The sequence below is a fragment of the Lynx canadensis genome, chromosome C1 (genome assembly GCF_007474595.2).
Source record: "Lynx canadensis isolate LIC74 chromosome C1, mLynCan4.pri.v2, whole genome shotgun sequence".
NCBI classification, from domain to species: Eukaryota; Metazoa; Chordata; class Mammalia; order Carnivora; family Felidae; genus Lynx; species Lynx canadensis.
Window position 1 is genome coordinate 15,651,551 of NC_044310.1, and position 27,779 is coordinate 15,679,329.

Sequence of the window (27,779 nt, forward strand, 5' to 3'; positions counted from 1 at the left end):
ACAACAAGATGAATTCTGCAACCTCCTTCTACCCAAAATCTAATGAGGCTCCGAAAAGATACTTAAATTTTACCATATGAAGAAATGTCACCAACTCGTCTGAGACGTATGCATTTTTTTTTTAAGGTGGTAGGATTTGGTAAGCAGTATGCTGTACTGATTTGATACAACTGTTCCTGTGGTTTATTTGTTGGGGAAGGGGGAAGCACAAGAAATACCTGTTCCACAGACTCTACTCTTGAATAAAATTACTAAGTCTCAAGAGGTAAATAAAAAATGACAAACATGTGATTCTGCATTGCATCGCGCTTCCCAGTGCCTGCACGGCCCTGCCTCTGAAGCTCACGGCACCTGTTTCTGATGATCTTGGCAATGACAATCAAAACATCGGAAGCTCCCCTCTAGGGCAGGACCTGCCCATCACAGAGACATAAATCTTCAACACACATTCTAAACGTGTTTCAAATACCTTTCAACATAACCCTGCACATAAACAGAGAACCAAGGAAGCTTACCATTTGGCCATTAGCTTCATTTTCTCTACCGGCCAAGAAGAAAGATTTATGTAACAGGATGACTGAACACCTGTCCAGCCGTGATTTCAGCCCTAAGGGCTTCCAGCATAAGGTATATGCTAAAGAGAAAGGGTTCTGGGTAGCTTGGCTTTGTGGTTACATGACCCCTATTTGAAGACTTACGGAAAAGATTCCGGGGCATTCCCTCACAGAGGCTGGAGTCTTTCTAATGACAAAGAATACAAAGCTTAATTTACCCCAACATTTATTACTGCTTGATCTTCAGCGCGGGAGGGAAAACAAGGCAAATACTGCCCTTCTAAGAGACGAGGAAACTACGCCGAAGCAAAGCAACTTTGCTTACTTACAAGGTAAACGGTAGAATTATCTGGAACCAGGTGACCTGACTTCTCAACACTCCTCTACACATGTATGTGTGATCTGAACAGCTGGCAGACTCCTTCGCCCAGTGAACTCGACAGCCAGACTTGAAAAAAACAACAGAGGCCTGGGATGTAGGAGAGGTGGTTTTGTATGTCCCTCTGCTAGGCTTCTGTCCTGGCACACAGGCCGTTGGCATGACAGCTGCTGCTCTGTGACAAAGCCATCACGTATGTGGTACCACATACAAGTGTTTGTAATTTCTAGTTTAACGAACAAAGGACACCAGGAATGTTGATCATCAAATCCCCAGCCATACTGGTGTCCACACGAGGTCTGAGCTTTGGGGGCAGTGAACTATTGGCCTTCAGAATCGCAAATGTAGCTCCTGACAAAACCCTGCACCTTGGAGGTGGGGTGTGAGACACAGGGCACTGGCAAAGGGGTGAGAATCTTCTCAAATGAAAATGCTGGTTTTGCATCGGACTGAACTCTGTTCACAGTCCCCTGTAACACTGAGCAAATAAAACATTAAAATGCCAAAGAGAAAGGATGGGCTGCTCCTCCAGGCCTCAGTAACAGGAAAGACAGGCTTTAATGCTCATTTCATTTCGGCAGTTTGTTTAGACAGAGATAAATCATGCCTCGGGTATTTGAAACAGGTTACTCAATACCAACATCAGCTTCAAATATTAACCAGGGTCTGATCAATAAGTCCGTGACCACACAGACCACTAACTGGAGATTTAAAGTAACCAAAAAATACTCACTCCGGATTATGACTTCATGGAAGTCAGGGGACACGCATCTCTTTTTAATTTGGCAGAAAATTAAGAGTAATTCTAAACAACAAAGCTCATTAATACACAGATTTCCCCAGGAAATGAAGACGGCCAAATGGCAACCTGCACTTCAGGTAACGTCAACAATTTGTACCATCACGGGATGTAGTCACGTTAGTGTGGGATTAAGGAGTGGTCAGAAACATAAGGGGGAAAGTCTCAGGCTTCCTAATACCCTCTACAGAGGACTGCTCTGATAAAAAACACACATGCATGGGATAAAAAAAAACCTGACGGAGAGTCTCTGTGCTTCAGTGTGGTCCCAGCCCAGAAGACCACTGGTCTCTACATATTTGTAAATAGAGACAAAGAATTGGGTTTGAGTTTATCTACTGTGTACCTGCTTTCCCCATGCGAAGCAGTGAGCGTAGCAAAGAGGTCTCAGCCAGAGGCTTCTCAAACTCTGAAAGCGCTGGAGCGTCCTGTGGATGCGGATCTCATGTGTCTGGGGCCTGGGCTCCTGCATTTTTCTTTTAATATTTAAGTAATCTCTACATCCCACGTGGGGCTCCAACCCATAACCTGAGATCAAGAGTCTCAGGCTCTTCCGATGGGGCCAGCCAGGTGCCCCCTGCCACCGCATTTCTTTATTTTAAATTTTTAAATGTCTTATTTATTTTTGAGAGAGGGAGAGAGAGTGTGAGCAGGGGAGGGGCAAAGAGAGAGGGAGACACAGAGTCTGAAGCGGGCTCCGGGCTGTCAGCACAGAGCCCGAGGTGGGGGGTTCAAACCCACGAACCGTGAGATCATGACCTGAGCCGAAGTCGGATGCTTAACCCTCCTGCATTTCTAATACAGCCTCCCACTGCTGCTGGTGGGTGCATGGCCAACACTGAGTAGCACTGGTCAGGGCACAGGGGGCACAGACTGGAGACATAGCAAACGGGAAAAATAAGAAGTTATAATTTGACCAAAGAGCCATATTATTCTGATAAAAAGAGCTATTCAAAAGGGCTCTGCCAAGGTTGCTGGTCCTCAAATTGAAACCTGCCTCCCTCATCCATTATCTGAGTTTAAATTTTTGTGGGTAAAACAAAGGGGGGGGGGTACCTGTCATGAACCGAAGCCTCGAAAAGTGTTTGCGAGAGACACGCAGGAGTCAGCATCTTGGCCCCGAACATGCACATACACAACTCAACAGAAAACAGCGAAACCAACTTGTCTTAAGTCCCATTTTAAAACCCCTCAATATTCTTAAGAATGTTGTTTTGGTTATGAGTTAATAACAGTAATCCGGAAATGGATGAAACGACACATCCCATCCATATGGTTTTTTTGTCTTGTTTAAACAAAATGATCTAAATGCCCTTTCTGGGCATTTCAGGAAGAATGCTTTCAAAAAGAGAAGCGAGATCCAAGAAACAAACAGTAGACTTGGAGAACGGAAAGAACACATTTCTATAAAAACCTTGCGTTATCCAAATGGTACTTTACTCTTCTGATAGGGTGTGGTCAGAGTTTTCTAAAGTGCAAGAAGTACTTGATTTCCCAAATTCTGAATGACGGCAAGATTGGAGGAAGGTGCTATCACAGGTAACAAACATTTGCCATCCTTTCTGTGTGCACGAAAGCCAGGGCACTGAAGCCAAAACTGAGACCCAATCCCTCGCTCACTGCAGGAGACACGGAGGTGCCTCCTCCCTGACCCGACACTAAGAGAGACCAGGGGGCAGCGGGTAGTGTGGGAGCCGACACAGAGGAGGACAATCCGAAGACACTTTTCCACAATTAAGGCAAGTTTCTTCACTTTCATGCTTTATTCAAAGTAAAATATGAATCAAAGACAGGTATTGGTAAGCAGGTTATGTCTCTAAAGAATTACTTTTTAGTTCAGAGCAGAATGTTGTCCCATCTACTGTGATACAAATCCTTTATGGACCAATGCATCTGGTATGAAGTGCGAGCAGGGAAATATAACAGAACTTTATTCCCTCCCGTGACTATAAATCTCATATGTAAACATGATTTACTGTTACTGCTACTAAACCGGTTCCGTCTTTACTTGCCCCGCCCGCCCGCCACCCTCTCTTAAATATAAAATTTGAAACATTTCCTTCAAGTCTGATGTCCGTCAGTGCAATCTGCTTTATTTGACATAAGGCATTTGGGACAGTCACTTCAGAATAGTTTTCTGCCTTTTGGAAGAGTCACAGAATGGTTTAATTCTTAAATCCATCGTTTCGTTAATGCCCTAACATATGTCAAACGTCTCTCTTCCCTTCTGGTCATTTCTCAGAAGTCAGCAAGTGTCCAAAAGATTAATGTCCAAGTAGACCAGTACCTGGGAAAAGAAACACATGTGGAGGTAGAGCTGTGAACTGAAAATGAAGAGTTCAGGTATTCCATTTGCCAAGAACGCATCATCACCAGGGAGTATCCAATTTAATGAGTGAGCACAGCAGCCCCTGGATGGTGAAGGGTAAGAACAGAGCAGCAGACTCCAGGCTTTCCGCTAAACCACGTTTCAGTTGAAAGCCATGTGTTTCCTACGCGGGATCTTCGCACAAGTTAATCACATTTTATTGATGCTTTCATTTGATGGCCATTTCTCATAAAGACATTTTTTGCTTTGTTTTGTTTTGACCACTTCTTTGTGTAGTAACGTGTAGACAACAAAGCTGCATTGACAGAAAGGCTTTACTAAGGCCAGTGGCTTTGCTCACTTATTTGTTTCAGCAAAGGACCCCTGGTGTTTGATTAAACTCACTCCGAGGCAAAAAAAAAAAAAAAAAAATCACAAGCTGCCACAGACCTCTGGAGTAGGCCAAAAGGAATCAGAAGGGCAAGGGCTCAATCTGTAAATATCAAAGATCTGTATTTGATGAATTAATGAATACTACCGGTATACACAACTAATAGCGGCCATGATGTGGCAAGACACCGCTGTGTCTCCATCCAAAGTCGTAATCCAAGAAAGGCCTGAATTCTAAATGGATGAATGAAACCTTTTCACTGAACTGGATATAATTCAGCAAATTCCTTCCCTCTAATTCTCATCAGTTACACACGAAATGTTTTGCTCCAAGGTGGGACTGAGAGGAGGAACGGGGAAAGGTAAATATAAATGCCGTCAGCTAACCCCCCAACCTCCCCACCCACCCGCCCCTCCAAATGAGAAAGAGAAAGCAAAATGGACATCTGGCACCACAGACTTTGAACACACAGGCCGTAGCTGAGGCCCGAGTGCTGAAAAAGATAATGAAGAAGCCCGAATAAAAAATGCATTTAACTAAAATTAATTTCAGTCATGAGACTATATTGGATTAAATTTTAAAATCAAATTACAGCCTTCGCTTTAAGAGAAAATTACAGTATGACTCTGACATTCATGAACAAAACATGACAAATGTAACTTACCTTTGAACCCTTCTTCTGGCATACACACTAGAAAAAAAGAGAGAGAGAGAAAAAAGAATTCCAGAATGAAAACACTGTCGTGACAGACAAGAATGCCTAAATTACTGCAATGCCTAAAGACAAAAAAAAGTTTATAAATAACTTCTAATTACTTTACTCACCCATAACGATTACCTTTGAAATTTTGGGTGAGAATAATCAGATGATGATCCTTCTCTTTGTTTTTACTTTTATCAAAGCAACACACAAATCAAATACAGTAGAACAATGGCTGTAGCTAGAGCCAAGTTTTGCAGGACTCCGGGGGGGGCCTGGAGAAAACCGTGGGACAGATGCCCTTGGAGAGATGCTGTGTCTCTCTCACCTTCCCTCCATTCCCACACTCGAGAAGCAACCCCTTCAGACTCATGTAGCCTTTTCTCCTGGTCTCTATTTCCAGATGATAGGCTGATTCGGTTGACCCTTAAACAACTAGGGGTTAGGGGCACTGACCCACAGCATGACTGAAAATCTACACAGAGCTCTGCACTCTCCCCAAAACTACTAACGGCTTTCTGTTGACAGCTTCACCCAAAACAGTCACTCGACACATATTTTGTATGTTATATGCATTATACACTGCATTCTTACTATCAAGTAAGCTAGAGAAAAAATATTAAGAAAATCATAAAGCAGAGAAAATACACTTATGGTGCTGCACATACACGTATTTAAAAATGCCCATGTGGGAGTGGACCTGGCACAGTTCAGACCCATGTTGTTCAAGGTCAACTGTATTATTATTTCGTAACATTAGATAAATAATATCTAACAACTTCCTCAATGAACACTAAAGATTTAGTTGGTCTACCACCTGCCCCCTAACCCAAGTCCCCGCCTGACGTGGTATTTTTTTGTTGTGAAGCCAGTCAAGTCAGTGTCCAGTGTTCACGTCACCTTTCACTCCGTTAACAAGTGCTCACGGTTGAATCCCTCAGTGCACCTTGGTCATACTTCCTGTCTGGTATGACTTTACCTTTCTGGGGGCGGTAATTGCTGCATACAGACGCTGGAAGGCCTGTAAACCTCAAGACAGCCCTCCATCACTTCCACTCTTCCCCGTGGACACGCTCTGCCGGAGCTGTGTTCCCTGCTCCGATCTGGCCTGGGGGGTGCTCGCCGCTGATCGCAGGGCTTCTCTTCTGGGGTTTCCCGTCTTCTAGGGCTGTCTTCCTCTGTTGGATCCCTAGGTTTTGGTTCCACCACCGACTTCGTTCTTGACTTGCACTCTTGTTTACGAAGAACACACCCGTCCACAGTGTATTGGCAAACGATATTTGAGAGAGAAATATTTGGGGGCCTCAAATGTGAGGGAAGAACAAAATCTGTCTAGTTGTGGAATTCTGGATCAGAACTCACTTTTCCTCAGAATCCTGTGGGCACAGCTCCATCCACTGGTCTTTCTGACTCTTTATCCTATGAAGGGGATCTGTTTTCCTCCCGTATCTCTGGATGCTTTTAGATTCACGAGTCTCTAGAATTTCACTTACTGCATCGGATCCTTGGTACGATCATTCTAGATTTTCATGAAACCCTTTCTGTCCTCTCAACGTTTCTCTTATATAGTCCCTAGCTATATGGTCTCTCTGTATTATTTATAGTTAATTTTTGAGCTTTCTTCTGCTTCCTGCATGGACTGCTTCATTTAGCTTCCTTTCTTGAGGCTCTTCATGGACACCGTTTCGTTCCAGACCCTCACTCCTCCACTGTCTGGTCTGGAGGTGCCCATTTATCCCTAGTGAAGTATGAGGACTGGTCAGTGGACACTGGTGGGCCTCACTGAAGGGTTACTGGGAGATGAAGCACTTAAAAAAAATACCTATCTGTAGGTGATTTTTTGAATTGGCCAGTGTCCCGAGTGCGATTTAGCTCATCGCTCCTGTGTAGGAGGCAGAGGCAGCTGCCAGCATCTGAACAAAGACAGGGGTGTTCTCCCTGTCTGCCATGTAACAGCCTCATTCTCGCCTTCAAAGAGCTGAGAAACACATCCTCATTGCTCACGTGACGTTCCGGTGGGGAAGGATCCAGAGGAGGGGCTTGCGCTGTCTTACTGCTTCTTACGTAGTTTCCTCTTCTCAGGCTCTGACCTCACTCCCACTGTCGAAAATGCCTGGGGTCTCCTGTGCATCTGTCTGAGGCTCTACAATCAGAATTAACTTTGCTTCTGGTTGACCTTTTCTATTGCCAGGCTTACCTGTGTTTCGGTTTCCTCAGCTCAGCTAAATCATTACTACTCTGTTCTCAGCTTTCCATTTGCCCCATTTTTGCACCCGCCCTTCTCTATGATCTTCCAGGAGAAAGAATGTAAGATTCCACCCTAACAACACGTAAAACTTTTTCAAAGTGAAAAGTAAAAGCACTGTTAGATGGAAACTTCACCAGGTGTAATCACCTCTCCTTCTAGCAACTTAAATTCCTAAAACAAATGTGTCTTTACCTTGCATGACATCATCCATTGCAGCATAATCTGCAATCGGTTCATCGGCCTAGAAAAACCAACGAAGACAAGTGAAAACCAGGGCACATCCTCACCACAGGGAAGGCGGGTCCACGTGTCGACCGGTGTTTTGCTACAGGACACAGATACAAGCGCTGTCCGGTATAGAGAGGCGGCCATGTCCAGGACTAACAAAGGATGTCCCCGCCTACAATGATGGGTCTACACTCATCACCCCCAAACCATACATTACATGTGACACTGGTTAACTGCTCTTAAAAACACCTTCCGATGTGGACATCTATTCCCCTGCGGTTACTAAGCACAAAATGAATGAATGTGAGTTAGGATGCCAGTGGTGACGGTGACAGGGAGCTGGTAGAAACCAGGTCAGACTGGTCCTCCAAAAAATAAGTTAGCTGAGAAAGACATTTTTGTTCCTCCTCGGCAGCAGGAAGAAATCGCCCATTCCCCTTTCAGGACAGAAGCCAGCCCTGAGGCTGATGGCTAGCATAGACTCTAGCTGATCGTCCAAGGTACAAGTCCTCTGATAACATGGGCCATTTCAAGGGTTTTAGACCTAGGGTCCTCAAGGGCTCGGCAATTCTAGGTTTTCAGAATAATTCCACAGAACCTACAGTTGAAAGAAAAGCAAAAAGGAAACAGGGAATGGGCAGGCGGTAGGAGTGCGTGGAGGAGTGGGTATTATGGGCCTGCTCCTTCATTTCCAGGGCCCAACTGTATCTCACCAGGACTGAGGCTCCAGATACAAGCATGTGTCTCACAGTTCAAAATAGTGAACGAATACAAATACTCTACCGGGTGACGCAGTGGTTGTTTGCCACAGTGGGGATGATTCTGGCCACTAAGAAACCAAAGAGGCAAAGGGAAGGGACAAAACCCACCCGTTAGAGGAGGGTAAGGACAGAACTGGGCTAATGAGGCAGTTCAAGGACTCTTCAGGACCCTGCCTTTGCAAAACACTTTCCACCTCTCCTATCTACTGTACCTGAAGCCAATTTCCATGCCCTGGACAAAAATCCCAAGTCAACCAGAAGCATTTAGACCATCGTGGCCGAGCCTCATGTGTTACATTTGCCTCCCTGCTTGAGTGGCTGGTACTTTTGAGCCAAGAGGAAATGAGGGGATGGTTTAATACAAGTATGGTTAAGTAATTCTGCTGATCCAGAAGTCTGGGTGGAGGCTTAAATCTATATTATTTTTAACAAAAATGATGAAAACCCCACAAGAACCAGCGACGTTCTGATCTCCACTCAGTCTTGTGCAGCTGAGCCAGAGTGGGAGCGTCTGGAGGCCAGTCGCTTACTGGCACAGCCTCCCGAGGACCAGAGGCGATCTTCACCACTGTCGCTTGTGGGGGACAGGTCATCAAAGTTTTCTAGAATTTCTTACGTAAGGAGCCGTTACCTACCTTTAACAAAATCACAGATTCGGGAATGACGCCAAGCGTGCCGAGGGTGGCACAGTCATCACTTAAAATCTTTCCATCAATCGACAGATTCTGGTCAAAAGGAGCAACTGAAAACGCGTGCATGATCTGTGCCAATATAAAAGAAAGCGTGTATGAGGCAAATAATACTGAGACTTACACCCTACTGGAATAAATGAATACATGGATACTTTAAACAAACAAACAAACAAACAAACAAACAAACAAACAAAAGTCCTCAGAGTACAAAAGATATTACTCCTTGCAATCAGCCCACGGGCTCCACTCCTACGAAGACTAGAGTCCTAGCCTATCTGAGAACATCCTTAGGAAGCCTGGTAGAGAACAATTATACCCACGGACCCTTTTGTTCTGCGCATTGCCGCCTCCCCGAGAGAGGGGGTGTGGGGAAATCAAAGGAGCAGGTGGACCAGGCCGGTAGCTCCTCTGGTTTTAAGGCCTCAGCCAGGACGTGACAGTCACTCGCCTCATGCCCAGGTCACCCGTCTTTTTAACAGTCAAGTCAAAATTCTTTCCTAAGACCATCTTTAAATTAACCAGCAGGCCATCTGGATTCGTCCTTCTGTCCTAATTTCTTTAGCAAGCCTGGACTACATAATTCACCCTTGGGACTGCTGTATATTCTTAGATAGTCTTGCCTCTAGGAACCAAAATATGAATTTCTTAAGGGAAGGGACCCCTTCATAATTCTAGCCAATTATTAAAAAATTAAGTACATTCAGAGGCCCCTGGATGGCTCAGTTAGTTGAATGTCTGACTCTCGATTTCAGCTCAGGTCATGATAACCAGGGTTGTGAGATGAAGCCCCACATCAGGCTCTGTGCAGAGCGTGGAGCCTGCCTGGGATTCTCCCCCCACGCCCTGTGTGCATCCCCAACTTTCGCTCTAAAATTTAAAAAAAAAAAAAAAAAATTAAAACATTAAATAAGTTCAGAAAGACTACTATGCATAATACTTAAACATTTTTTCAAATTCACAAAAATGTCTTCTTCTTTTTTTTTTTTTTTTTTTTTTTTTTTTTTTTATTTCTGGGTAGTAATTACCAGTGGGCAGGTAAGAAGTTTTGGCCTTGGACAGGAGCACATGGGCACCTTCAATGATATGTTCTAATTTGTAACTTGGAGGGTGCATTCAAGAGTATCCGTTTTATTATGCTTCATAGCTTACTTACATACTCAAGTGAATGTTTTATTATATGTATGTTTATTACCAGTATCAACGATGGTAAGGGAAAACCATCCTAACCTTCACATGCACGCTACTCTACTCTATGAATCTGGAAAGATGAAGAAGCCCCGAGACAATCGTGTGTATAATAGGGCCCAAGAGCTTTCCAAGACAAGAAAACTGTGACTGGAAAAGTGATTTTAATTATGGCATACAGAAAATTAGGAACAAGGATAACAACACGGGCCTCCTCCATGTTAGGCCTGAATCTTAACTGGACTTCTCAAAAGGACACAAGCTTCTGAGAAACAGGTGGCTGTGAGGTGCCTGAGTGGCTCAGTCGGTTAAGCATCCAACTCTCGACTTAGGCTCAGGTCACGATCTCATGGTTGGTCAGTCTGAGCCCCGTGTCGGGCTCTGCATTGCCAACGTGGAGCCTGCTTGGGCTTCTTTCTGTCTCCCTCTCTCTCCCTCAAATAAACAAAAAAAAAAAAGACAACACAGATGGTTCTGTGGCTAACATGCACTGACATCATCAATCAACTGCCTTTAAATCAATAAGCCTATTTCTTGTAAGAAGTACGAATAGGTCACTTCTACCGAAGCCAGCCCGGCACATAGGAATCAGGCAGAGGTAACCAGGTTACCGAAGAGGAATCGGGAGGAAGAAAGCAGAGTTACAATGGAAGTGTCCATTACGAACTTAATGTGGGCAACATTACAGCTGCTCGACTGTAGGAACGCCTGCTGGTATCCCAGAATACTGAGCAACTCTGCACCAGCCCCGTGAGGTTGGACAAAGCAAACACATCCAGACACGAGCACCCTCACTGAGGGGTGGATGCTCAGGACTTTATGTATTGAGCACATGGCCAAGGACACTTAACAACGAATGAAGCTTTTATGAAGAAGCCACCATGAGTCAAATGCTTCGTTCAGTGCGGGGAAATAACAAACATTGAGTGAGGAACCCCACATGGGAGGCGTTCAGAGAGTGAGGGCAGAACATGGCGGGGCTGGTGGCAGGAGGTGCATGTCAGATCTGGGGAGCATGGAGGACAAGAAGAGTCGGTTCTACAGCTGGAGGCCAAGGCAGGTTTGTAGGAGGTGCCATGAAAGATGAGCAAGTGTTTGCTAGTGAAAAGAGCACACTCTACTTCAGAAGAAGGGAATAAGCCAATCAAGGGCACGGAGGCCTTTGGCACAATAATGCACAAGCCGTAAAAATGCCTGAGTTTAATTTAATAGTATATAGGTGCAGGATGCCTGGGTAGCTCGGTGGCTCAGGCGTCTCAGCTCAGGTCATGATCTCGCAGCTCTTGAGTTTGAGCCCTGCGTCAGGCTCTGTGCTGACAGCTCAGAGCCCGGAGCCTGCTTTGGATTCTGTGTCTCCATCTCTCTCTCTGCCCCTTCCCTATTTGTGCTGTCTCTCAAAAATGAATAAACATTAAAATATAACATATATTAAATAGGTGCAGCATCCCTAATCTATGGAGCGTATATGCTGTCCTAAGGGGAACAAACCCTGTCCTAAGGGGAAGCCACCCTGCGCTCCTTGCTACGACGCAAGGGTGTGTGGCCTAAAGGAAACGCAGGGGCGATGGCTTCACCTGGCAGCCATCCATCCTCGGCACCACCGTTTCCTCCTTACTAAGGCAGGCAGCGCGACTGCTCAAAACGTGTCTGCGGGAAAATGAAATAACACAACCGAACACCGAACATCTTCTGCAAAGGGAGATGAACCAACTGTAATTCCATTTACTTTACGGTATCAGAGGTGGCTGAATTAATCATCAGGCAAGACAAACTTCTTAAGGTTTTAAGCCACACTAAATGCGGATGTCTAGAATAAAACATTTACACTTTTACAAATGATGCCATCCTATTAACTTGGAAATGTACTCTCTCCATGAGGAAAGGCTCCATCGAACGTAAAAGAGGCATTGCAGACTTTAAAAACAAAACAAAACACCCACCACCACTAACTGAGGGCCACACTCGTGCCCACCACAAACCCCAATGCTGGCCAGGCTGCCAGGCAAAAGGTCACATCTAGTGGAGGCTTTCAAAGCTACCACCACTGAGCAGCAAGGGGAAATTACATTTCACTGCCCTTTCCTTTGACTCTGGATCACGGCGGCTTCAAAGCCCGGGTGGGGGAGGAAGGACACTGCAAAGGACCCACCGGAGAAGAGCACGTTGGGGGTTTCATCTGAACTGCTGCTGGCTTCTAACAGCTCCTCCGTGCAGGTAACATGTTCCTAAACAGAGGTTATTTCTGCTGACTTTTGATTTGTTCTTCAAAAATGGTAGTCCATAATAAAAGCAGCACAGGCTTTTTAAATGTCTTTATCCACAGGGGCTCTTTTTGTAATTTAAAGGTTTTGAATGTTCGAGGTTTACCACTGACAGGCAAAAAGCCGGTGACAGAAACAGGCTTTCTCAGATGTAAAAGGTACAATAACAGAGTAAAGATATTATGCCAACACGTTTATTTTCAGAGCCATGGGTTCAACTAAGGGAAATACTGTTCCCAGGACAATCTGGAACATATAACACCCTCAAAGGAAGCCTGTATTTTTGCCTCAATTACAATGATAAATATCAGCAGCAAGAAAAAATGCAGAACCAGTAAACTATGCCACATGAAAGCAGCAAAGAGGGAAATTTGGTCGACTTTCTGGATATATATCAGTGTCTGAAACCGATTAGGGGCCAGATTTCTTTTTTTTCTTTTTTTTCACGGGCATCTTGAACTTATCAGAGCCTCTTGCCTAGATTTTGGGACATACCACTCATTTACAGTATTTTAGTATTGATACGAAGAAATAACAAAATCATCTAGGATTTTCAAAATGCCTACGCTGCATTCACTCAACAATGCTTGCTTTTGGGAGGGGGGCACGAGGGAGTGAGACGGAGAGGAAAACAATCTAAAACAAATCTTTAAAAACCCATTTGGAAAACATCACTCTATAAAGAGAGGTAACTTTAAAATTCTATCAAGTAGACTTATCTGACACCAAAAATATTGTGGTAAAAAAATTCCAGGCTCACCCAAGTGAATGAACGATGCAGTAGCTGCCTTTTATTTCCCCTTAAGTTTCACAGCAGATCCTGGTAACCGGCTCAAATACTTATTAAGTGGTCAAAGGAAAACATACAGCACAGTAAAGTGAGGGAACAATTACCCCTGAACAACCTCCGCGTTCGGCACATTACAGGGCTCTCAGTGTTTCCCATAAGCTACTCAGAACTTGCCCACGGTTTCAGAATCCAAACCACTTTCACCTTCACAGAAAGAAAGATTCTTGGCTATTTTGTGTGGCTTCTTAAAAATTTTAACTTATTTTTAAGTAATCTCTACGCCCAACACGGGGGCTTGAACTCATGGCCCGAGATCAAGAGTTACCATGTTCCACCAACTGAGCGAGCCAGGTGCACCAGATCTCGGCTATTTTTAAAACTTTTTTTTTTTTTTTCAAACCTTGGCTATTTTGAAAACTTTTTAAAAGAGTTATTTCAATTTATTGAAATTTATTATTCAATTTAATGAATATATTATTCAATTATTCAATTTATTCAGGCGTTATTCTGAAATCAAAAGAAACCCCCCTCTCAACGGATTAATACCAGGAGGATCGACCCTGAAAGAAAACAGACATACATAAACACAGGGCAAAGCAGGAACGCAGGAAGGTCCCTTCTAAACCAACATTGTATTTTCCTCACCTGAATTTTCAATTCTTTTAGTGTCTGATTAGCAGAAACAAGAAGTGCTTTCTCACCACGGACTTTTCTATGTCGCATACTGCGCCGAATGACTTGCTTTTGATAGGCTATGTAATTCTGATGGGTTATCTTTTGCCGCTTCGTCCCTCCATTGCTCTAGAATAAAAATCCAGAACAAACAAAGCACTGAGATGATCCACTCTGTGTGACCCATGCTCATAAAGTTCATCAGATAGACAAAAGCAATTTACTCACTGGTCCCTTAACCATTTGAAATTCAGTGTCAACAATGAGTAGAAACTCACCAGATCCTTACTTAGTAGGCTCACATAAAATTGGAAAAGAGGATGTGTGAGATATACCAGTAACTGCACGTAAGCAGCAGGTTTTTGTTTTTGTTTTCTTCAAAAAATTACAATAAGAACATTTAAAAGCAAAATGGTATGTTTGAACCTTCACTCAGAAAAACACACGTGATAAACTAAAAAACGTTAAGATTACTAAATTTAATCCAGAAACAACCTGAATCGTAATGTTTGTATTACACGATTTCTTTTGAGAAGGCGAGGAAGCTAAGTATAAACAGCTGAGAACGTTCAAAAGAAAAGACAGTATTAATAAAGACATCAACTTGGTTTGACTAAAAACGGGACACACGGGGCGCCTGGGTGGCACAGTCGGTTAAGCGTCCGACTTCAGCCAGGTCACAATCTCGCGGTCCGTGAGTTCGAGCCCCGCGTCGGGCTCTGGGCTGATGGCTCAGAGCCTGGAGCCTGTTTCCGATTCTGTGTCTCCCTCTCTCTCTGCCCCTCCCCCGTTCATGCTCTCTCTCTGTCCCAAAAATAAATAAACGTTGAAAAAAAAAAAATTTAAAAACGGGACACACTGTGCCTCGTGATGGGATCAAGAAAGAGCTCTGTCTGTGAAAGATCTTTGTGAAAAATTAAAAAAAATTTTTTTTTCAACGTTTATTTATTTTTTGGGACAGAGAGAGACAGAGCATGAACGGGGGAGGGGCAGAGAGAGAGAGAGACACAGAATCGGAAACAGGCTCCAGGCTCTGAGCCATCAGCCCAGAGCCTGACGCGGGGCTCGAACTCACGGACCGCAAGATCGTGACCTGGCTGAAGTCGGACGCTTAACCGACTGCGCCACCCAGGCGCCCCGAAAAATTTTAGACCTGAATCTAATCAAACATTGAGAGCCAATTTCCAATGTACAAAAATTACAGAGACCAGAGAAACAAACTGAAATCAATAATGTATGGGGGCCATCAGCTGGATCAAGGATCAGGGACAATCTACACGACATTAAAGGTCAAAGAAGAAAAGAAAGGGGGTAAGGCGGTAGGACTGGCCTTCTAGCTATGATACAATGTACACCCTGATGGTTGCTTGGAGGAGGAAATACTATTTTACATCTTTGGGATACCTGGAAAATTCTGAGTATGGGCAATAGGACACTACCTTACTTATATGCTGCTTTAAGTATGTATGTATTTTTAAATTTTAGAGAGAGCAAGGGAGCAGGGGAGGGTGGGGGTAGGGAGGGAGAGGGAGGGGGGGGGAGAGAGAGAGAGAGAGAGAGAGAGAGAGAGAGAGAGAGAGAGAGAGAATATGAATATGAATCACAAATAGGCTCCATGCTCTGCATGGAGCCTGACCCAGGGCTCAATCACATAACCCTGGGATTATGGCCTGAGCTGAAATCAAGAGTCAGATGCTCAACAAACTGAGCCAACCAGGCACCCCTGATTTAAGTATTTAGGGGTGAAAACGCATGACAGATACTATTTACCGAAAGATAGTTGGGCAAAATATGCAGGCATACATACATACATATATATGGATCCAGAATTCCTAATGCGCCAGTCTTAAGAAAAAAATGAGAGAGAAGAGCCAAATGTCTTTCTACGACACCCCCATAAACACTTCATAAGGAGGCTAAGAGTCAACAGTCTTCTGTTAACCAGGCCAAGGAGTGAGAGGCACAAGATTCCTCCGACAGTTTTCCCCTGCTTTAATTAAATGTGGATGAGGTAAGCCCCAGGCCCTGGCTCTGGTTTCTGCAGTTGTCACTGAGTGTTAGCTGCGCATGAGCAGAGTGGATCAGGGGCCATTATGGACACAGATGCCACATGCTCATTACTAACAGAGATCCAGGGATTTACAAAGCAGACAAGGATCGGGACGCAAGCAGACAAGAGCACTGGCTCAGGGTGACACCTGCTGGCTGGGCTCCACGCAAAGCCAGGTTTCGCTCTAGCCCTGAGGCTACAGAGATACACAGGTGGTTCTAACATTCGTTAACAAGTTATGTGGGGGACGCCTGGTTGGTTAAGTGTCTGACTTTGGCTCAGGTCAGGATCTCACAGTTCGTGGGTTCAAGCCCTGCGGTGGGCTCTGTGCTGACAGTTCAGAGCCTGGAGCCTGCTTCCGATTCTGCGTCTCCTTCTGTCTCTGCCCCTCCCCTACACACGCTCTGTGGCTCTCAAAAATAAATGAACACTAGAAAACATTTTTTTTTTTTTTAAGTTATGTGGCAAGTGGAGTTAAGGAAAAAGAGGAGCACCTGGATGTCTCAGTCGGCTAAGCATCTGACTCTTGACTTTGGCTCAAGTCATGATCTCACGGTTGCGGAGATCGAGCCCTGCGTCTGGGGCTCTGTGCTGACGGTGCGGAAGCTGCTTGGGTCTCTGTCTCTCTTTCCCTCTGCCCTCCCCTGCTCATGTGTGCACATGCTCTCTCTCAAAATAAATAAAAACATTGAAAGATAATAACTTAAAAGTTGATGAAACATTTTCCTTAATCTCATCCGCAGAAAGGAAAGATGAAGGTGGACCTAAATTCTCCAAATTAGGAAGGATAAAAATATCTACAACGTATCCAATTTTACTTTAGAAATACAAAACACAACCAAATTACAAATCCCTCGGCATTAGGCAAGATATATTTTTTAATGGTTCTGATTTTAAATGGGTCCAAAAGCTTTTCCCAGAATTATTTTTTCAAAAAAAAAAAAAAAAAAAAGAAAGAAAAAACAATCTAAATCCAACTATGTGACAAAAACCAGCCCACTGGTTTTAGATGGCTTTCAATTACCTAAGCGGTATCTGACACTGGGTGCATTATTAACCTGAACTGTAGAAAAGGTCAAAGTCAAAGGGACTGGGTTGATCTAGCTTAGAGAGGGAAAAAAGAGGATTTGTTGCTCCCCATTAAGGACAAGTAGAGATGCATCATTTCCTATTACAGGGATTTAAAACCGTAATTACAGAAGCTATCTGTACTGAACTGTAATACATTACAAAGAAAATGTCTGAGGACCCTGAAGGTCTGAAAAAGCTTGCCATTCTTCTGGGACCATCTCCTCTTTTCAAAAGGAAGGCTACATTTTTTTGAGGGTCAAAAATATTTAAAACATTCTAGAGTATGACAATATCCAAACAAGGAGAGGGAAGACAGAAGAAAATTATAATGTATACATAAAAAAAAATTATAGCGTAAAAAGTGATGTTTCCCAGCATTCTCTGTCGTATTTGTAAATACGAAATCCGCTGTCATCCACAACTAAGAAGAGTAATTCCACATCCACTCTTTAGAAAGTGCTGTGGTTATAACCACAATGAATAAAACTAGACATTCAGAAACGTTGGCTTCCCAAAATTCTAAATCACTTGAAAATGTAAAGAGATTTCGAAATTAACTCAGGCTGAAGAGCAAAGCTTGAAATAACAGAAACTAAAGACAATATGAACTTACATATCTATCTTTACAAACTAATTGACAAAGTTTATCTCTTTATTCAGAAAATGAGTCAGCGACAACAGATTTGGGAAAGAAGAGATTCCCAACTGATTAGAAAACCACACTTCCAAGAGACAATCATTAAAACGATGTAGTATTGCCAGCCAAGCAATGAAAGAAACTAGAGTCCTAAGTCTGGATCGAGATGTTCACTGCCCTCCACAAGCATGCAATTTTAATGTATCAACTAAAGTGAGCAAACAAACTAGTTTGTGGGTGTGGGATTTGCAAGATGGATTCTACGAGGCGATGGGGACATGAGAAGAGTTGATGACAAACACGGTTAGGAGTTAACCACAAAGATAGGTCTGCAAACTCCAATCAAGAGATAATCTCAAAAGCCATCCCAAGAAACAGAAGACCTACATCGACAAAGATACAAATAAGCACGGTATTTACAATGTCCCGTCAAAACAAAACAAAACAAATCGGCATTCCTGTAAAATGTATGGGTCTGGCTCCTTCTGAAGCAAGGGGCCCTCTGATGTGGACCGAATGAAACACAAACTGGCCTCACAGAATGGCTAACCGAGGTGAGCAGGGTGGGACCCAAGTTCCCGGTACCGTTCTCTGACAGGTATTGACAGCATTTCAGGAGCGGGAACAAGGAGGGGAAAATGTGGATCTCTCTCCGTGCCGGGTGGAAAACTACAAGTAACATTCACTGCAAGAGACCAAAATTCCAGCCAACAGGGCTTTTCTGACTTTCGTATGGTGAAAATGAAGTTAAGTATCAGTGTGTCCAGATAGTTCTACTCTGTTAACAGATGTAGCTGATGGAGAGTCTAACACTTGTATTCCTTTAGGGAGAAGGTTAAACATAGTTTGGCTACTCTATTTTAGCAGCAAAAAATAAACAAATAAAAATATCTCAGCTGATACAACTAATTGTAATTAAGGAGAAATTCCATGAATTTAAGGTATCTGTAGAATACCCTGGAACTCAGTAGTCTTGACTTTTTGGGAAGCTGAAACTTATCTACACCTTATATCAACCATATTCCCAAGTTATTCCCCGTTCCTAATACCCTTTTCTCCAATGTCACTATGAACATGCAGAATATAAGCAGGATAGAACATTATAACAGAATACACACAAAACAGGAAACTTTAAAAGAAAAACATTAAATTCGTCACAAGGAAATAAGAAAGACTAACGCTGATCTGGTCATTTTACTAACACCTTAATTAGAAACCCAGAAATCTCTTCTATAAATTCAATTACTAAGACCATGGTTGATTTTGTTTGTAATGAGGGAAATGGAGTTAATTTTTTCATACTTAAAGATTCGATGATTAAGCAACACACCAAGATATGTGTCTCGTTTTAGTCTTCTTTTCCAGCTAACGATTTGATCATTATATCTTAGCCTATGTTACTTAATAGCAACAAATACATTAATTCTGGAATAATGCAGTTCATGGGATTTTGAGAGAAATCAGGGCCACTACTGTGTGCCACCAAAAGTGAGGAAAAGAGGGCAAAAAAGGAGGCCAAGAAACCAACGTCCCACGCGGGGTACAGACATATGTCCAGGGGCAGGGAGAGGCTGCTTTCAGAAAAGCCGAAGGTGGGACAATGAAAAGCAGCTTCAACACGTACTTGATTAAAATCAGGATCTTTTTCTCCATCTGGTTTAGCTTCTTCCTTATCCTCCTCTGTTTCAGAACTACTCACATTCAGCTCCGGAACTGAATCCTTCATCACCTGAATGCAAACACAGAAAGAGAGAGAGAGGGAGGGAGAGAAGAGAAGGGAGGGAGAGAGAGAGAGAGAAAGAGAGATGGTCAGAACCTTGCAGGGCAAGCCTTGGATGGTGTGGGGGCTTTATCAGCAGTGGGATAACAGACCAAGCAGAGGATCAAGACTCAAGTTTCTTGTGCTCTTTTAACATATTAGTTTGTATCCTAGGACTTACTCTCTTCTGTATAATGTGCTCATCATAAATGTAAGTAAGCAGTATCTGCAAGAGTTACTACTATCGGGCTTTTACAATGATGTGATTTTGCAGAAGTTCAAAGAGGCTCTAAGCTTATCCTGGACCCTAGCACAGGGACTGTCAAACCACTCAGACAATATTCCTTACAACTGAGAGAGGGAAGGATGGAAGGGCAAGTGCTCCTCTGTATTGTGAAATACTGTTGTGAAACTCCAAACAAACAATAAAGCTTTAGATAAACTGGATACCATTTTTTCTAATGTATTTATTTTGAAAGAGAGAGCATGGGGGAGGAGCAGAGAGAAAAAAATCCCAAACAGATTACGCCCTGACTGATCCAAACCCTTTAAGAGGCTGAAACTCAGGAACGGTGAGATCTTGACGTGAACCTAAGTCAGATGCTTAACCCACTGAGCCACCCAGGCGCCCCAAATGGATACTATTGTAGATACAATTGTATACAGAGACTAACAGGCACGAACACAGAGACATTTACCCTCATTAACTTCATTTTCTCAGCAAAATGAGGAAATAAAGGCCTTAGTTCAACTTGTAAAGGAGAACCCAAGAACTAAAGAGCTTAATTTGTAAATTTATCCTCCTAAAACAATGTGTTTGGTAGCTATCATCAAATAAAAAGTAGTTTCATCTTTAATTCCAGCAATCCTGCAATCAACTTAATGACATGCACAGAGATCTGGGTCAGGATCTACCTAAGAGCTATCCCTAATATAATAAAAATGTTCCAAATCCAATGCACAGCAAGTTTTCACACTCCTGTTCCCAAAACACACCTCAATCTGTCTACTTCATTCTCTTAGAGATAAATGCAAGAGGCTCTAAACGGACCCTCCTTATTCCTGTTCTGCCCTTGCGAATTCCAAAGACCATGGCCATGGCAACCTTTTTAAAGCACAAATCATATCACACTATGACCTTGCTTACAACTCTCCAGTAGCTTACATCTATACCTGGAATGAAATCCCAAATCCCTGGTATGAACTATAAAATGTGATAGGATTTGCTCCCCCACTCCATACCACTATACATTAATAGAGGAAACCTCACTTTAGACCCATCCTGTCCACTATGGTAGCCACTGGCTGGCTGCATGTGGCTCTCTAAATATAAATGTATTAAAAATTCAGTTCCACAGCCGCCACAGTCACATGTGAATAGTGGCTACCATATCAAACATACGGCACCGACACAGAATGTTTCTATCGCTACAGTAATCTCTACACATGACTCACTCTGCAGCTTAAGCACATCAGGCTTACCCTCTGCCTGAAGCTCCCTTCACAGGCTGGATCTCTGTGCTCCACCAAGATGGGTGTCCCATCCATTTCCCATCTAACACCGCCAACTCCACCTCCTGCCATTTCCCCCTTTACCTTGCTCGATTTTCTTCAAAAACACTCGTTCCTGCGTTATCATCTTATTAATTTGTGGGTTCTAGATCTTTTTTTAAATTGAAATGATTGATATACAACACTATATTACTTTTTTTTTTTCAGCGTTTATTTATTTTTGGGACAGAGAGAGACAGAGCATGAACGGGGGAGGGGCAGAGAGAGAGGGAGACACAGAATCGGAAACAGGCTCCAGGCTCTGAGCCATCAGCCCAGAGCCTCACGCGGGGCTCGAACTCACGGACCGTGAGATCGTGACCTGAGCTGAAGTCGGACGCTTAACCGACTGAGCCACCCAGGCGCCCCAACACTATATTACTTTTATTACATTGCGAAATGTCCAAGAACGCTGGTTCCCTTTGCCATCATATGTTTGAGATTTGCTTTCTTGGCAAATTACAAATCTCCAATATAACATTGACTACAGTTACACTATATACATTATACACTCTAGGTAACCATGACTTCATTATTTCATAACCAGAGGTTTGGATCTCTTGATTCCCTTCACCCACTGCACTCATTCTTCAACCATTTAAAAATTTTTTAAATTATTTTTAATTTTTTTTTTAACATTCATTCATTTTTGAGAGAAAGAGAGAGACAGAGTGTGAGTGGGGTGGGGCAGAGAGAGAGAGGGAGGTACAGAATCCCAAGCAGGCTTCAGCCCACCCCCACCCCAAGCTGTCCACACAGAGCCTGACAGGGGGCTCAAACTCACAAACCATGATGCTTAACTGACTGAGCCACCCATGTGCTCCTTCACCCATTTTTTTTTTTTTTTAATTTACGGATTTATCATTTTTGAGAGAAGAGAGCAAGAGCCCAAGTGGGGGGGAGGGGGAGAGAGGGGGAGAGAGAGGGAGGGGGAGACAGGGAGAGAGGGAGAGAATCCCAAGCAGGCTTCATGCTGTCAGCCCAGAGCCTGAAGCAGGGCTCAAACCCGGAGACCATGATCTGAGCCGAAGTCAAGAGGCAGACGCTTAACTGACTGAGCCACGCAGGAGACCCAAGGTAATTGTAGTTTTGTAATATAGATTGAAATCACAAAGAGGGCTGCCTCCAGCTTTTTTCTTTCTCAAGACTGCTTGGGCTATTGAAAATGTTCTGCGGTTCCATACAAATCTTAGGATTGCTTGGTTTTTACTTCTGGGAAAAATGCCATTTCAATTTTGATAGGGGTTCCGCTCAACCTGTAGATGGCTTTGAGTAATGTCATTATTTTGACGATACTAATTCTTCCAATTCATTACCAAGGAATAGCCTTCATTTTGTGTCTTCTTCAACTTCATCAATCTTACAGTTTTCAGTGCACAGATCATTTACCCAATTGGTTAAATTTATTTCTATTTTCCTTTTCATGGAAGTGTAAATGGGATGGTTTCTTTAATTTCTGATAGTTTGTTGCTAGATGTATAAAAATGCAACTGATTTTAAGTAAGCTCTACGCCCAACATGAGGCTTGAACTCATAGCCCTGGAATCAACTGATTTTATTATATATTGATTTTGTACCTTGCAATATAATTAAATTTGTTTGTAAGTTCTAACAGTTATTTGATGAAGCCTTTAGGGTTTTCCACATATAAAATCATGTCATGTGTCAAGAGTGATAGTTTACTTCTTCCTTTACAGTTTGGACATGTTTTTATTTCTCTTTCCTGCCTAACTGCTCTTGCGAGGATTTCAAATACTATGTTGAATAAAATTGGTGACAATTGACATCCTTGTTCCTGATCTAAAGGGAAAAGCTTTTACCTTTTTACTATCGATGATAATGTTGGCTGTGGGCTGGTCATACATGACCTCTATCAAGTTGAAGTATGATCCAACTCTATCCGCTTTATTGAGTTTTTCTTATAAATGGATAATACACTCTGTCAAGTGCTTTTCTGCATTCATTGAGATGATATTATTTTATCCTTCTTTTCATTAATGAGGTATTTCATGTTGACTGATTTGCAGATGAATCATCCTTGCTTCCCTAGAATAAACCCCACTTGATCACAGGGTAGGTTCCTTTTAACATACTGTGAAATTTGGTTTGTTAATATTTTGTTGAGGGTTTCCACACCAATGTTCACAAGAGATACTTGCCTCTAATCTTCTTTTTATGTGGTATCCTTGCTGGCCTTGAAAACTGAGAGCATTCTCTCATCTTCTACTTTTTGGAAGAATTTAAGAAGGACAGGTATTAAATCTTTCTTTGGTAGAATTCACTAATGAAGCTATCAGGTCCTGGACTTTTGTTTGTTATTTCATGATTCAGTCTTGGAAAATTATGTTTCCAGAAATACATCTACTTCTTGAAAGTTCTCTAGTTTTCTTGTAATTGATTTCCAGTTTCATACCATTGTGATTGGAATAGATGCCTGATAATGATTTCCGTCTTCTTCAATTTATTGACTTATTTTGTGGCACAACATATGACCTATGCTGGAGAATGGTCTATGTCCATTTGAGGAGACAGTGCATTCTCCTGTTGTTGGATGGAGTGTTCTACATATATCTATCTATCTATAGACATATATATCTATTAAGTTCATGTGGTCTTACAGGTCATTTAAGCCCATGTTTCTTTATTGATTTTTTTGTCTAGATGATGTATTCATTGATGTCCCACTGTCAATGCATTGCTGTCAACTTCTCCTTTAGCTCTGTTAACATCTGCCTTACATACTTAGGTACTATGTTGGGTACATATTTGCAAATGTTATATATGTTATGTTCTTGTTGGATTGACTTATCCTTATGTAATCACCATCTTTGTCTTACTACACTCTTTGTTTTAAAATCTATTTTCTCTGATACAAATAGCCTTCTTTTGGTTTCCATTTGCACGAAAGAGCTTTTCCTACCCCTTCACGTTCAGTCTCTGTGTATCCTTACATCTGAGATGAGTCTCTTATAGGCAACATATAAGTGGCTGATAGGCCTTGTTTTTTGTGTCCCTTCAGCTACTCTGTGTCTTTTCATTGGGGAATTTAGTCCATTTACATTTAATTAACTATTAATAGGCATTTACTTATTGCCAATTTGTTGTTTTCTAGTTCCTCTCTTCTCCTCCTCACCTCTTCTGTCCACTGATGACTTTGTTTAGTGCTATGCTTTGATTCTTTTCTCATTATGTTTTGTGTATCTACAATAGGTTTTTGCTTTGTGGTTAACACAAGAGTCACACTTAAAATATACTGGTATACAGCAACTTAAATTTAATCATATTCTAAAACTGTTTTTTAACACCCCCAATGTTTTATGTTTTTTTTTTTTTTCTTTTTCTTCCAACGTTTATTTATTTTTGGGACAGAGAGAGACAGAGCATGAATGGGGGAGGGGCAGAGAGAGAGGGAGACACAGAATCGGAAACAGGCTCCAGGCTCTGAGCCATCAGCCCAGAGCCTGACGCGGGGCTCGAACTCACGGACCGCGAGATCGTGACCTGGCTGAAGTCGGACGCTTAACCGACTGCGCCACCCAGGCGCCCCTGTGTTTTATGTTTTTAATACAATTTTCTACATCTTTTTATTTTTTGTATCCCTTAATTATTGCAGATATAGTTATAATTGCTACTACTTTTAACCTTCACACTAGCTCTATCAAGTGATTAATCCACTTCCTTCACTATATATTTACCACTGAGATTTTTACTTTCACATTTTCTTATAACTAATTAGTCTCCTTCCTTTCAGCTTAAAGAAGTCCCTCTAATTTCTCACAGGGCTGGTTTAGTGGTGATAAACTTTTAGTTTGTACTTACCAGGAACACTGTTGATCTCTCCTTTAATTTTGAATGATATCCTTGCCAGGAATAGTGTTTTTGGTTGAAAGCGTTTTTCCTTCAGCCCTTTGCATAGCTCGTTACTCCTGACATGACAAGATCTGTTGGTAAGTCTTATGGAGATTCCCTTGTATGTAACAAGTTGTTTTTCTCTTGCTGCATTTAAGATTCTCTAACATTTGAGAAAATCTTCATTAATGTATCATAGCGTGGAACTTTTTGGGTTTATTTTACTTGGAATTCTCTGGGCTTCCTAGATTCAGGTGTATGTTTCCTGTCCACATTAGGGTAATTTTCAGCCGTTACTTCTTCAGAGAAGTTTTCTGCCCATTTCTCTCTCTCCCATCTTCTGGGACCTCTACAATGCGTATGTTGTTCTGCTGCATGTTGTACCATAGGCCCCTTAAGCTATTTTCATATTTAAAAAAAATTTTTAACTGCTCTGGGTGAATTCTGCAGTGTCTTCCAGATCACTGACCTTTCTTGTATTTGATGTAATCTCCTATGGAAATCTTCTAGTATATTTTTCAGATGAGTTATTGCATTCTTTGGCTCTGTGACTTGTTACTTTCTTGTATTTTCTACCTCTTGGTTGAATGAAATTCTGTGTTCATCAATTATTCTCCCAAATTCTGTGAGCATCTTTATGACCTTTACTTTGAACACTTTCTTAGGTAAATTACTTATCTGTTTTGTTACAGGTTTTTTTGCTTCTTTGTTTGGGAGTTTTACCTTGTTCTTTCATTTGGAACCCATTCTTCTATGTCCTCATTTTGCAGACTGTTTCTATGGGTTAAGTGGAACTCTCTCTCCTGGTCTTGAAGGAGTGGCCGTGCATTAACACTGAAGTGTATTACTATTTAACTTTCTCTTACTTCTAGTTTGTCAAACTGACTGTTTCAGAACTGGGGGGCACAGAAAGGCAGTCCCCTCTGGCCATGAGAGCCCAGTGCCCAACAGGCATCCTCTGTGGATCCATTCCCCATAGCTTTATGGTTCTCAAAGGCTGAGGTACCTGTGGGTCAAAGCCCTTCTTTCCTCAGGGAGGAGTTCCATATGTGTGAGATTCGTCCCCCATAGTGGGTTGCTGTGCAAGGAGGTGGTGTTTTGGGGGAGACGGTATCTCTGCTACCCATCTTGATGTGTCCCCTTTATCTTTTGTGAAGCATCTGTTCACCTAGTTCTCAAGTTCCTTTCAAAGGGAATTATTCCACACGTAGCTGGATATTTGCTGTATCTGTAGGAGGAGGCTAAGTTTAGGTCTTCCTATGCTGCCATCTTGAACCTCCTCCCTTTCTGGGTTTGGTCCTGATCTTCTGCATGAGGTACAAATGTTCTTTGTTCACCCCCAGCACAGAGCCCAAGGCAGGACTTGAACTCACAAACCTGAGATCTAGAGTCAGATGCCTAACTGACTGAGCCACCCAGGCACCACAAGAGATACAAATATTCTTGAGGGCAGACACCTTGTCTGTCTTTTTCACCATGGTATTCCTTCCATGCCAAGACCATTCCTGGTACACAGCTGACATCCGGTAATTATTTGTGGAACAAATTAATAACAAAATCCACATACAATCAAAGTAACTATTCATTTTCACTCCTTATCCGATTTCTATTCTTATGCCAAATAGCTCCAAGGAAAGAAAAATGTGATCCTAGGCAGTCCTCAGTGAAAATCCAACCGCAAGTCAAAAAGCAAGCTTGATCATTACTGGTCATGGCCACAAGAGGGACTGGTACCTTTTTATTATCCACAACTTTATGGACGTAGATGGTGGCTTGAGTGTATTCACGTAGGTCCCTCTGCTGTTGACATAATAAGCCCTCTCTGCATTCTGGACAGAGTTCTAAAGAAACAAAGTAAATCAGAAGTGGCTGAGGAATTAATGTCAAAGAAAAAAAATATATAAAAACAAACATCAAAGCTACCAGGGAGCATTCATTAAATAACTATTACTCATATTTTCTATTAATGTATTCCATTGAATGCATTTACTATCAACAAATAAATAAAGACACAAATAATGGAATGGGACTAGGATAATTCTCACCTGGGGCGTATTAGTTTGGATCAACACATGCTCTTTAATTTTAAGTAGGGAATACAGCAGTGACATCCCCTCCTTCCCTCTTAAAATGTCAACTTTTAACTACACGAAACATAAACAGATGAATATGAAAACTTACTTGGCTCAGAAATATACTGTGTTTCTGAAGGGTTTACATCTCCCACTTCAGTTCTTGTGATTTTAATTACATGATCCACGACAAAGAGCTTTTGAATCATTTGCCACTCGCCGGGCCATATGAGAGCTATACTGTGCAAAAGAACCCAACATGCCTTAAGACACATGGAAACGAAGAGAACTAACATAATCCATTAGTCTCCCAAAACCAAAACATCAAAAGCAATATTTAATACAAAGAAGTTAAAAAGGAAAAGATACATCTTCCTCAACAATGAACACTAGACTTCCTCATACAAAACAGTGGTGTTACAGCAACGAAAGTAAAGGGACTATAGTTACAGGAAGCAATATGGCAACATTTCAAAACCTGAAACTGAATACACAAGTTAGTTACAGAGGGATATCATATAATGCCCATTTATATAAAACATTTTTAAATATGCAAAATATTAGTGTGTGTGTGTGTGTGTGTGTGTGTGTGTGTGTGTGTGTGTTTAAGTAGTATTTCTGAGGATGATAACCCTCAGCATCAGGCCTATGGTTACCGCAAGGGAGGAAGAGAGAGAGAAAAGGGGGAATGGAAGTAACGATAAGTACCGAGGGACCTTAGATTTTATTTGAACTGTTTTTCTTTTTTTTTTTTTAAAGTCAATTTTATTTATTTATTTTCAATTTAAAAGAGAGAGAAGGGGCAAGTGGGGCAAAGGAGCA

At 42.3% G+C, this 27,779-nt stretch overlaps 1 protein-coding gene across 6 annotated transcripts in view; it reads right to left on the reverse strand.

Annotated features, from left to right (window-relative positions):
* Positions 1–3,471: 3,471 nt before the first annotated feature.
* USP48 (ubiquitin specific peptidase 48) overlaps positions 3,472–27,779 on the reverse strand; it is a 91,270-nt gene continuing 66,962 nt past the window's right edge. For 5 of the 6 annotated variants that reach the window (XM_030328226.1, XM_030328225.1, XM_030328224.1 and 2 more), the window contains 8 exons: positions 27,067–27,197; positions 26,620–26,726; positions 19,351–19,455; positions 13,942–14,097; positions 9,004–9,129; positions 7,572–7,620; positions 5,096–5,122; positions 3,472–4,019 (listed from right to left, as the gene is read on the reverse strand). In XM_030328226.1, coding sequence (XP_030184086.1) covers positions 3,997–4,019; positions 5,096–5,122; positions 7,572–7,620; positions 9,004–9,129; positions 13,942–14,097; positions 19,351–19,455; positions 26,620–26,726; positions 27,067–27,197 — 724 coding nt within the window. In that variant the 3' untranslated portion in view covers positions 3,472–3,996. The remainder of the gene's footprint in view (positions 4,020–5,095; positions 5,123–7,571; positions 7,621–9,003; positions 9,130–13,941; positions 14,098–19,350; positions 19,456–26,619; positions 26,727–27,066; positions 27,198–27,779) is intronic. The other variant, XM_030328223.1, reaches the window with a different exon arrangement.